Source organism: Chiloscyllium plagiosum, unplaced genomic scaffold (genome assembly GCF_037043375.1).
Source record: "Chiloscyllium plagiosum isolate Xiang-an unplaced genomic scaffold, Cpla_swu_hap1 HiC_scaffold_32, whole genome shotgun sequence".
Taxonomy (NCBI): Eukaryota; Metazoa; Chordata; class Chondrichthyes; order Orectolobiformes; family Hemiscylliidae; genus Chiloscyllium; species Chiloscyllium plagiosum.
In genome coordinates this window covers 32,309,714-32,322,401 of record NW_028270170.1, presented here as the reverse complement: position 1 = coordinate 32,322,401, position 12,688 = coordinate 32,309,714, and the positions used below count along the sequence as shown (strand labels likewise).

Below are 12,688 nucleotides of genomic sequence, written 5' to 3'. Positions count from 1 at the left end.
CTCTATGCTACTTTCTCCCCACTCCCACCCTCCTCTCACTTATCACTCCACCCTTCAGGCTCTCTGCCTGTATTCCTGATGAAGGGCTTTTGCCCGAAACGTCGATTTTCCTGCTCCTCGGATGCTGCCTGAACTGCTGTGCTTTTCCAGCCCTACTAATCCAGAATCTGGTTTCCAGCATCTGCAGTCATTGTTTTTACCTTGTCTCCTACTGAACCATATTTGATACAAAATGGTGCCCCTCAAGCTACAGCTTTTGGTCTCAGGTTAGTGACCTTTTTCAAAAAGAATAATAAATAGAAACAGATTTTTATGTCAGACTCATCTGCCTCATGTTTCTCTAAATGTGAAAATCTTCTAAGTTCATGATTGAAATTCATCTCGATCAGATCCATTTTTAATTCACTGAAATTAGCTGTTTTCTGGTTAAATTATTTTGTTTGATCATAGTTGACCTTTTCCATATTTGTTTGAAATTATAATATGATCATTGTTCCCCAGATGCTCTCTTACTGTAACTTGCTTCACTTGTCCCACTTCATTTCACATCCATCCTCATTAAGCTGGAAACAAACTATTAAGAATGTTCTCTTGTACACATGACTGTCATTCTTTCACCTCCCTGCCATTTATATCTTCACTAGTGGAAGTTCCCCATTTGTACCAACTAGTCTCCATCTCTTGCATCTTTCTGTAATTTGACTGTAGGTTCTGCCTTTCAGTTCTGAACGCTGTCACTTTCAGCGCTGTAATAGTTTGCTCTTTGTCATTTTGCAGAGTTTTAAAATTGAATTTTGTAACCTGTCACAACAAAAATCTTAACTTTCACCCTCTGAGTTAACAGTCTGTTAGGACCACTGGGGAGAGATACCACATCCTTAAATGGAGTAACAAAGTATTGCCAGATGTTTTGAACATCATGTTGGTGTGGGTTAACAGAGAAAGATGAGAGCTCTGGGTTAGAGGGGGATCAGCGAGCAGAGGAGAATCTATTATTTCTGTCCTGTCTAAACCTGAAGGCTAGTCTCTCTTGCAGTGGGAGCAATTCCCAAGTCTTCAAAATGTTTCAGCTTTAAACTGAATTCATGTGAGAGATAGATTTGGGGTGATTGACTGTATTAATCAATGCATGATGGCTAGATTTGTTTCTAAGCAAGAAACAATTGCTTTTCCAGAGGGAAAGTACTTTAGAAATGGATCATTTAAGTATTTGATGACTGTGCTTTTTAAACCGATAGAGAAAAGTAATCAATAAATGCAGCAGTCTTCTCTGATGAAAGGGTCACTAGACCCAAATTGTTGCTTCTGCTTTTCCTCCTCATGCTGTCACATTTGCAGAGTTGCTCTTGCAGTATCGGTTTTTGGCTCAGATTTCCAGCATTTGCAGTTCTTGGTTTATATCAATGCACTCGTTTTGTTCTGTTGGTCCTTAATTTTTTAATGGATCTGTAATAAATAAATGTTTAAACATCTAGAAATTTCTTGGTGGCTTTACTGGAACACAGAATTCATTTCACGACACCCATTGCTGCACATTTTTTCACCCAAACACTAATATTTTGGACAACATCTTTGGAAGCATAAGAAAGACAGTTCCAATACTGTTACCAAGTCCAGAAGTGCCTGAGTCTGTTGCATGGAAAGTACTAAACATGAACTGTTGGAATGATTCACAGGAATGAAGTGGATCTTAAGTGCAACTTAAGAAGTGCAGTCTTCTCTAACGTATGATTATTTTTTAAAAATCAGTTTTAAAAGATGCTGGTTTATAATCCTGAATTGATGCAACCTTTAAAAGTTCAAAAGTAGATTTAGGTTGAGTCACTTTTTATTGGCTAGTACAGATTTGATTGAGTGAGCTGTGAATTTTCTGTGTTTCTAATTGCTTGGATGTTATGAGGATAATGAATTGGACCCACGTGTAAACTTGAAAACACTGGGCAGTCAGATTACGTCAGATTGTGTGCTTAAGAGCATTGAAAGGCAGGTGGGATCTATCTGAGAGGGATTTAAAAGGCTGGGGGAAAAATGAGAAGTTGTACATGTGTAAAAGCTTAGAAATCTTGGTGTGCAAGAGCTAGCTGCACTGATCGTGGGGCTCCAGGCACCACATTACATTAATGCTGAGACCTCCCAATGATTCAGGCATGTAGGCAATACTTGCCTTCTCTGGCTATTTTGGGTGTTAGGAAATCACAGATGTCTCATGCCTCTATGCCAGCCAGACTCTCATAGAGGAAAATTGCCATCCGGTTACATGGCTGGGAAACTTTAGGGATGAGAAAAATGTTTTTTAAAGAGGTTTAGAATCTCTGATACCTCTCTGAAGGTTCATGTCTGAAATAAAAAAAAGTTGGAGTAACTCAGTGGGTCTGGCAGCATATGTGCAGAGAGAAACAGAGGTATTTCTGTTTGTCTCCCTTTCAGAAAGGATAACTACTAATCACTGATCCTTGAATTGATCTTTGTGACCTATCAAAGCACTCTGAGACCATCCTGCCCTTGTTAGATTGCTGGTTACAGGTGTTGGAATATCCTGTGCCTTGAATGTTACAACCTCTAGGTAACTCTCTCTCTACAGTTGCCAACTTCAGAACATTAGCAAATGACTTTTATTTGGTTATGCCATCTTCAAGTTTTTTTTTAACCCCTACTCATAATACCAAGTTATGTCCATAAAGGATCAGTCATCAGACCTGATGGGATGAATGGCTTACCAGTACTTCAGCTCTTATGGACCGAAATGTTTCTAGCTGGGGAAGAATCTTGGCCAAGTCATTCTGATGGTCAGCATTATCTTCTTGGATGGTGTCTTCTTGTTTAAGTGCCCAACATGATATTGGGCATGAGACTGACATTCAGTGTGTAATTCCTGACTGCTGCTGAGGTAGCAGACTTCAGTTATCGTGATCGTGGGTCTGTCATTATTTGGTTCCTAGTACCTGTTTTGAATGACATTTTCAGGAGAAAGCATGTATGTTGAAATAAAATAGGAACTAAGTCATGATCATCTGTGATATCCCTGATAGTATAATTTCATACAAAGGACTGCTATGGAATGCTAACCTGGAATAATGTGGCATTTCCTGGAGAGGATGACATTAAAAACATTTATAATATTTTGCTGCATGTGTGCAGACGTATGAATAAGTGCTGAGAGCTTTCCAGAAGAATTCCTGATGAAGGGCTTATGCTCGAAACGTTGATTCTCCTGCTCCACAGATGCTGCCTGACCTGCTGTGCTTTTCCAGCACCACACTCTCGACTCTGATCTCCAGCATCTGCAGCCCTCACTTTCTCCCATATGAATAAGTGCACCATTCTTTGTATAGATGTTCAGATGAGAAAGTAAAGGTTAAATTGTTCTTGTTCAAAACAATGAAATAATGGGTCAATTGTGGGAGAAATTTAAACTGGTTGGAACAGTTTAACTTAACAGTTGACAGGAGTTTTAATTATAACTTGAAAACACCAAGGGAACAATTTTATTATAGGATCTGTAATTAATTTTGAGGGCAGCAGTCAAGACAGTAAAATGCTATGATGTGATCAGGAAGTTATGCAAGTCTCCATATTGGTGATCAGTTAGATATTGAAGAGCAGGTGCTCATTAGAATATTTCTGTAAAATAAACACTAATGCTCCCTTATCCATAGATTTTTGACACCAGTTCAGAAGCCACATACTGTGTAAGCATGCTGGAGGGAATATATTGCTTCATTAGTCTAACCCTCTTGTTATTTCAGGTGCTTAGACTAAACATTAAAATGAACATAAGTGCCTATCTTCCTTTCCACCTATCCACTCCAGCCTCCTCTCTGACCTATCACCTTCATCCCCTCCCCCATTCACCTATTGTACTCTATGCTACTTTCTCCTCCCCCTCCCCCCCCCCCCCCCCCCCTCTCATTTATCTCTCCACTCTGCAGGCACCCTGCCTCTATTCCTGATGAAGGGCTTTTGCCCGAAACATCGATTTTCCTGCTCCTCGGATGCTGCCTGACCTGCTGTGCTTTTCCAGCACCACTCTAATCTAGACTCTGGGTTTCCAGCATCTGCAGTCATTGTTTTTATTCTGAACATTAAAATTGTCCGTTCTGCATATTAGTACCAACAATTCTTACTCGGCAAAACATTAGCTTTGTTTTCTCCTTTTTGGTCTGCACATCATTTCCTGGCAGAACAACCTCCTATGAGAGTGACCCAGACTCATCTCCCTCCCAATAGCCTTCCTGCTGTGTGGGACAATGAGCTCCTCATTAAGTTCCCCACTGGCAGATGGAACAACATTAAAATTATGATTAAAATATATCAAGTAATATTAAAATTAATACAAAGTTACTAATGTCATTTCAGTTAATTCTTCACTGACAATTTGATGGATGAAGAAGTGACATTTCATTTTTGCCAATTTTGGATTTATCAGCAACGATTCGCAGAGATCCATCCACTGACACGGGTTTTAGTTGTGTTGTCAAATGGACATTGAGATGCCAGCAGCTGCTCTCTTCAATATGGTCATAGAAAATATTGACATTTTTGGAAATATTCTGCTCATTGTTGTTGTTTTGTTTTCACTCATCCACCTTGGCCTACAGTGATTACACTCAACTTGGATCAGCTTTATTATCTCCTAACTTCACTTAAATATTTCCAAGTGTTGATGCTTCCCTACATTTAAAGGTTATGACTATCTTGACTATCTTTCTAGCTGCAATTCCTAGTCCTGAGTCCATTTCTCTATTGCCACCTTTTCCACTTTTCTCTTTACCCTGCCTGCTCTCATACCTCCTTTCTTTTCTTTATTCCTCGGTACTAAACCTTCACAAACTCCAGTCATTTAGCATTCGTCATCTTGCCTGTTATTCTGCTACCACCTTAGGCTTAACCTTAACTTATCTTGCAACCCCTCTGTGTCTCACTTAGTCTCTTCCAAAAGATGCACCAAAGTAGTCATCATTGCCTCCCAATGAGCAGCACTCCCAATTGCGCCATTGTACTCTTGCCCCATTGTACAGGCTTCCCAGGGGATATTCTTGATAACTCCTCTTTGTGCCTCACTTACTTCCTACTTCTGACATATGGAGCCCACTTTTCCATGCTAGTACAAAGCTAAGGTTTACTGGGTAGGCTTGGGTGGCACATAGAAGCCAGTCCAGGATTACAGACCCAAATCTGACATGCCTATGTCCAACACAGAAGCCATTTTGGAGCTAGCAGTGAGCAGTTCGCCAGGTGTCCATCTCTGGGTTACAAGTCAATTTTTTGCAACATCTGGCGTGTTTGCTGAGTTTGGTAAGATAGCTTAATATTAATGAGGTGGATATTGAAGTTAACCAAGCTATAATTCTCCTTGAATTAGCAGCTCTCTGTTGCCTAGTGAAAAATTCAAATCACTGCCACAAATCTTGCCAAAGGCCACATCCTTCAGGCCATAATGGATTCTGCTGAAAGGCACTCTGGAAATACGAGGAATATGATAGCCTATTTGTACACAGCAAGATCCCACCAATAGCAATGTAGTAATGACCAGATAATAGTTTATTTTTGTGCATGTGCAGGAATAGTCTTTTTTGTGACATACTGGCTTGGAAAAATCTCTGTCACTGTACTTCAAATAGTGCCATGGGATCTTTAATCTCTGCTTTGCCTGTGACAGGACCTATGTTTAACATCTCCTCTGAAAGGTCACCCTTCTGACAGTGCTGCACTCCTTTCGTACCACATTGAACTTTGTCATTGTTTGAGGACACCTTGCCTGTCATAAACAGCAAATGCCATCATTTTGGTCTCTCTTCTGGTTTTGCCAGAAACACAGATGAAGTAAAATTAACATGTACATCACTTTCTGTCAGCAAGAATCCAAGAGCTGCAAATACATTGTCCAAAACGCTCCAGTGAATTGCATGTTCTTGGGTCAGAGCATAAAATATTTGTGGCTATAAGTTGTGACTGCAATGTCACTTGATTAGAATTTAGTTAATTAGAAATATGAAATGGAATATGGAGAAGGTTATTTCTCCTTATTCTGTGAATCTGTAGTGGTAGTAATTTTTTTTGAAAAGGATGGCAATTGGAGAGGGGAATCCCTTTTGAGAAACGGGACAGTTCTAATCCAGACTAATTCAGCTGTGAAAGAAGACCCAATGCTGTAGCTACTTTCTCAGAGCTACTGTCTCAAAGCCCTAATCAGCTGTGTGACATCGTTTTTGTTTAGCTATTAGCTCTTCAGTTGTTAATTACAGAGATTAAACTGCCTTTAAAGAAAATAAGAAAATAAAGTGCTTGCTGGTAGGATGTAACACAGTGTTGTGGGAACCTTGCAAAGGATTTGATGCAACAGCCACAGGCTGACAACAGCTGTTGTCGAGGAAGGTTCAAACAGGAAATAGAAAGTTTTTTTATGAATGAGCTCATTAGTGTCAAGTAAAAGCAAGTTCATACTTTTCTGATCCAAAGAAGTCGTTCTTTCAGACACTATGTTGATGTAAACATTTTTCTCATAAGATAGTGTAGCGCTGAGATAGGTTGGTATCTATTATCCATCTCTTACTGCCCTGGAGGGGGTGGTAGTGAGCTATCTTCTTGAACTGCTGCATTCCTTGAGGATGTAGGAACACCTGCACAGCTGTTGGGAAGAGAGTTCCAGGATTTAGACCCAACAAAAGTGAAGGAACGGCAGCATAGTTCCTAGTCAGGATAGTGAGTGGCCTGGAGGTCAATATTGCAGGTGATGATTTTCCCCATGAACTTGCTGTCAAAGGAGCCTCGGTGTGTTCTCACAGTGTATCTTGTAGATGGTAAACAGTGCTCCCACTCTGGCCGGTGGTGAAGGGAGTAAATATTGAAGGTGGTGGATGGTGAGCAAGTCAAGCGGGCTGCTTTATCCTGGATGGTATCAAGCTTCCTGAGTGCCATTGGTGATGCTGAGGTGGAGAGGGTACATCACTCTTCTGACCTGTGTCTGGTAGATTTCTTTTTACAGTACCAATTGTAACTTAGCACATAAGCCTATCTTCTATCTAAAAAAGGATGCAAAAAGATTGATGCAGAAGGCATTGCAAATCCTGAATTGGAACTATAAAATTCTAGGAATGCACAGTAAGTCTGTTAAGACCGGTAAAGGGAATAGCAAAGGCAATATTTGGGAGGAGACACTTCATTGGCTGCTATGGATTTCTTTGTTTTTATTTTAATGTCGGAAAGCTACAAATAATCTGAATGGAGAAAGTGAGGGCTGCAGATGCTGGAGATCAGAGCTGAAAATGTGTTGCTGGAAAAGCGCAGCAGGTCAGGCAGCATCCAAGGAACAGGAGAATCGACGTTTCGGGCATAAGCCCTTCTTCAGGAAGAAACGTCGATTCTCCTGTTCATTGGATGCTGCCTGACCTGCTGCGCTTTTCCAGCAACACATTTTCAGAAATAATCTGAATGCATGATTTCAGTCTTCCAGGCAATCACGGATTCTTTTGGCTTTTCCATTTTGTGCTATACGTTTTTTTCTCAGAGTTGTCAGTGTGAAAGATTTCCGCTTGTCGAAGGGGGAATGAATTAAGCATCAAAACATTGTGTCGATAACCAAGTTATTTTCTCTGAAGTCAGTCATTTTTTTCAAAGTGCAATTCAGTCACGTATACACTAACTGTTAGCAAACAAATCAATCTCAGTCATAAAACAAAGAACTGCAGATACCAGAGATCTGAAACAAAGAAAAACACAGACATTGCTGAAGAATCTTGACCTGAAACTTTAATTCTCTTTTCTCTCCCCAGATGCTGCTAGACCTGCTGAATTTCTCCAGAAATTTCTGTTCTTATTTTTTTCAAATCTCAGTCACTTTGTGCATTTTCAAATACATGCAAACATTCTGTGGATACACCAATTCCTCACCATCATACTTTTGAAAGTGCAAAATGTAATCAAAACTGTATTGCAAAAAAATTTTCATGACTTTAAAATATGACTCTTATTACAAATGGGTTATTTACAAATGATAATATGGAATATGTGGTTTGAACGACATTGTTGTTTGCCACTCCCCAGTACTGATGATTTCCACCTTGAAAAATGCACTATTGACGAAAATCTGAACACATTGCCTGATATTGGTGGTGGGATAATAAATTATAAATTTAATAGTAGTCTAGACATGGCAATGAGCTTTATATATTTCATGATGAAGGATTTCAGTGACAATAAACTATGAACATGCACTATGTATTTTATTAAGCATGGGGACCCATCAGAATTATTGAAAATTGTGCTACTTGTGATAAAGTGCTTAACACTTGAATGTGATTTGTTTGTCCTTCTATTGTGCACACTATTAAAACATCAATTCCAGTTAAGAATGTAAGAAATAGACATAGGAAGAGACCATTCTGCCCTTTGTATCTGCTCCACCAGTCAATACAATCACGCTGGATCTAACTTGACTCCACACTATTCCCATTTGACTTAATTCCTTTATAGATATTGAAAACCTGGTGATCTCTATTTTGAATCTATTCAACGACTGAGCGTCTACTACTTTCTGGAGTATCTAATTTCCACATGGCAAACTCTTCATTCTGAAAATGTAAGCCCCAAGGCCCTAGTTCTTGACTTTTCACTCAGAGAGATGTCACTTGAGCATCTACCTTGTCAAACCTGTGAAGAACTTTACATGTTTCAATAAGATAACTCCTCACTCTTCTAAATGCTCAGAAACATAGCCGTAGACGACTCAATCTCTCCTCAGGAGAATCTTCTCATTGCAAGAATTAATTCAATTGCATTAAGGTAAGTATAACCTTTCTTGTGTATTAAGGCCAAAACTGTATACAGTACCCTCTGCACTGCCTGATGCAATCGCCTTAAGACTTCTTTTACTCATGACAATCTCGTTTAACAAAAAGCTTTCTAATTGATTATTGTATCTACATGATAACTTCCTTTGACCTATGTAGAGGGACACCAGGGCCCCTCTGAATCCCACCTTTTGGATTTTCAGAACTTATTCTGTTTTTGTGTATTTCCTTCTAAAATAGATAACTTTGTATGTTCTCACAAAAGTTGTGGGAAACCGATTTATGATCATAATCAATAAGCACTTTGCAAGGTATGAAGTCCATTATCAGACACATGAAGATGAGCTGATTAATTGGCCTGTATGTTATATATGAATAATGAATAGATATTATATTAAAGCTTGGTACATAGATTTTCTCTCTGTAAAATATTACTAACTCCCTCAAAAATTGATATTACTAACTTAACATCTGCTTGAACTTATAATTTGAGTCCTTTTTTTTCAAGGAGTTGAGAGATATGTAGTCCACATGATCTATCACAAAATCATTTCACACTCAGAATTCATAGTCAAGGACTAGAACTGTAAGAAAAACACAGGATGTAAAGCTCTTTTGACATGTTATGCTTGAAACGCATCTTATGATGTACTGAAAATTCTCTGACCTGTGAAAGCTGTTCACTGTTGCTGCAAACTCTCGTGCTTTCGAGTGATACAAGAGAGACGTGGTTTCACTGGAAGTGCATTGTCCTTGATGAGAAGGTTGTAGGTTCAGATTGCTTTCTCGGGCTTAAGACAGTTGTCAAATCCAACATTCCCGTGCAGTACTAATGGAGTGCTACTCCTGCCTTTTATTAAACAGGCCTGCCTGCCTGCCCTCTCCAGTGGCCATAAACAGTCTCATGAAGCTATTGTAAAGAACAGCAGGGGAGTTATTCCTCTGGTCATTATCACATTGACTTTAGTAGAAACTCTGTGTGTGCAAATTGTAAAGCATTTTGGGACATTTTGTGGTCATGAAGAGTGCTATATAAATGCAAACCTTTCTCGCAGCAAGGTTTATCCCCTGCATAAATTCCAAACTTCAGGCAGTGATCAGAGATGCAATGAGGGTAGAAAAGGGAATGGTGGGGGTTGCCATGTCAAGTCAACCAGCTGCTTAGCTCTCAGTTGTAAAGTATTGTTGGAGCTGAGGTGGGTTATCATGTACATCAAATTAATTTATTTAATCTGCCTTAAAACTAGAGTGGACAATCACTGGAATCAATGAAAAAGAAAGTCTGGTGGTGTGTAAAGTTGAACATTGTTTTGCTTTTGCACTGTTGCCCAAAACCAAATTTAAGTTCTTCCCTCTGCCCAGCCCATAACTCCGGTTTTTAGTTCCCTCATAGCAATTTGACAGTTTGCAAATGTCACTTAGTTTCCTATTTATCTCTGCTGAATTATTCAGATCAGTGCAACTTTAACCTGAATTTCAGAGAAAATGGCTGTTCTTTGAGAATATAGTCTGATTTCTAGCTACCTGTTGTAACAGGCATACAGTCCACATCCAACTGGTACTGACCTCCAAAAGAAAATCCATTTGTGACCTCCATCACAACAAGAGTAAAGCACAAGGATAAAGGGGGTTGAAGAAAATAGACTGCTGTTGAGTGAGGTCTTAGAATGGTCACTGTCCAGTTTGATTCCTGAAGAAGGGCTTATGCCTGAAATGTTAATTCTCCTGTTCCTTGGATGCTGCCTGACCTGCTGCGCTTTTCCAGCAACACATTTTCCAGCTCTGATCTCCAGCATCTGCAGTCCTCACTTTCTCCCACTGTCCAGTTTTACACTTACTAGCTTCAAGCCTATTGCAGAGCAGGGTTAGCACTAACCAGAGTGGTATTGATGTTGTTTTTCAGGGCAGTGAACATTGTTATTACCATGGAAACATCAGAGGAAACCCCAACTCCTTTGTGGCTATGTCAACATGTCATGGACTGAGGTAAGTAAAACTGCCAAGGATGCACCTCTGTGCCACAAAGGCTTTGGCTGTTTATGTCTATTGGGTGGAGGGACAGGGAGATACACATGCAAGGAGAAAGCATGGATGTGATTGGAGCACTGAGATCCTGTTGTGTTTGATAGCAGGACCTCTTTAGCATTTGTATTTCTCAACATCCAGCCGAGTTGCAAAGGTGGCTGACTGGCAGAAAATGCTGCAGCAGAATCATAGAAGTCCTACAGTGTGGAGGCAGACCATTCATCCCATTGAGTCCACACCAAACCTCCAAAGAGTATGCCATTCAGACCTGACCCCCAACTCTATCCCTGTTACCCTGCACTTAACATGGCTAATCCACCTAGCTTGCAAAAAGGACCTGAGGGCAAACTTTGTTACACAGGGTGATGCGTGTATGGAACAAGCTGCCTGAGGAATGGTGAATTACAACATTTTAAAAGGCATGTGGATTGGTATAGGAACAGGAAGGGTTTAGAGGATTGATATATTTTTAGATTTTAATGAAATCAAGGGATTTGGAGAGACAGTAGGAATAGGGCATAGAGGTAGAGGATAGTCCATGATCATATTGAATGGCAGGGCAGGCTTGAAGGGCCAAATGGCCTCCTACTGTTACTAGTTTTGATGTTCCAATGAGAAATTGATGTAAATATGGTGATAAATTGTCCATCACTGATACTGGGATGCCCAATAGACACAGTCTACACACACACAAATTCTACACGCATACACACATTGTAGAGTAACAGATGGGTTGCTGTCATGTTACATAATTCACTCCATTGGCTCTCTAAAAATGCTACTCAACAAAATAAAGTAATTGCTGGAGAACTTCAACAGATCTGGTAGTATCTGTGAAGAGACATAGAACAGTACAGCATGGCGCAGGTCCTTCGGCCCTCAATGTTGAGCCAACCTTTTATGCCACTCTAAGATCAAACTAACCCACGTACCTTTCATTTTGCTATCATCCATGTACCTATCCAAGAGTCATTTAAATGTTCCTAATGTATCTGACTCTACTACCACCGCTGGCAGTACATTCCAAGCACCCACCACTCTCTGCATAAAGACCCTACCTTTGACATCTTCACTAAACCTTCTTCCAATCACTTTAAAATTATTCCTCCTTGTAATCACCATTTCTGCCCTTGGAGGGATCAGTGGATGTGTACGGCAAGATCCTTCTGTTCTTCCACACTGCCTAGAAACCGACCTTTAACCCTGTAATCCCTTCACACTTTTCCAGGTTGAACTCCATCTGCCACTTCTCAGCCCAGCGTTGCATCCTGTCCATATCGTGTTGCAACCTACAACAGCCCTCCACACTATCCACAACTCCACCAACCTTCGTGCCATCGACATACTTACTAACCCACCCTGCCACTTCCTCATGCAAATCCTTTCCAAAAACCACAAAGAGCAGACGTCCGAGAACAGGTCCCTGTGGAACTCCACTGGTCACTGAGTTCCAGGCTGAATAGTCTCTATCTACTACCACCCTGTGTCATATCTGGCCAGCCAATTCTGTATACAGCCAAATTTCCCTGTTTCCCATGCCTCCTTACTTTCTGAGTGTACCCACGATGGGGAACATTATCAAACACTTTGCTAAAATCCATATACACCATCTGCACTGCTCTACTATCATCAATATATTTTGTCACGTCCTCAAAGAATTCAATAAGGCTTGTGAGGCATGACCTTCCCCTCACAAAGTGATGCTGACTATTTCTAATCAAGCTATGCTTTTCCAAATAATCATAATCCTGTCTGTCAGAGTCCTCTCCAATAATTTGTTCACCACTGATGTAAGACTAACAGAGAAAACACTGGAAATTGTCAGCAGGTTTGGCAGCATATGTAAGGAGAGAAAAGAGCTGACGTTTTGAGTC

The 12,688-nt window shown here is 40.2% G+C and overlaps 1 protein-coding gene across 6 annotated transcripts in view; it reads left to right on the top strand.

The window, feature by feature from the left end:
* The window catches only part of adam11 (ADAM metallopeptidase domain 11), a 163,081-nt gene that overhangs the window by 42,634 nt on the left and 107,759 nt on the right, over positions 1-12,688 (top strand). For all 6 annotated transcript variants that reach the window (XM_043675211.2, XM_043675210.2, XM_043675216.2 and 3 more), the window contains one exon: positions 10,693-10,775. In XM_043675211.2, coding sequence (XP_043531146.2) covers positions 10,693-10,775 — 83 coding nt within the window. The remainder of the gene's footprint in view (positions 1-10,692; positions 10,776-12,688) is intronic.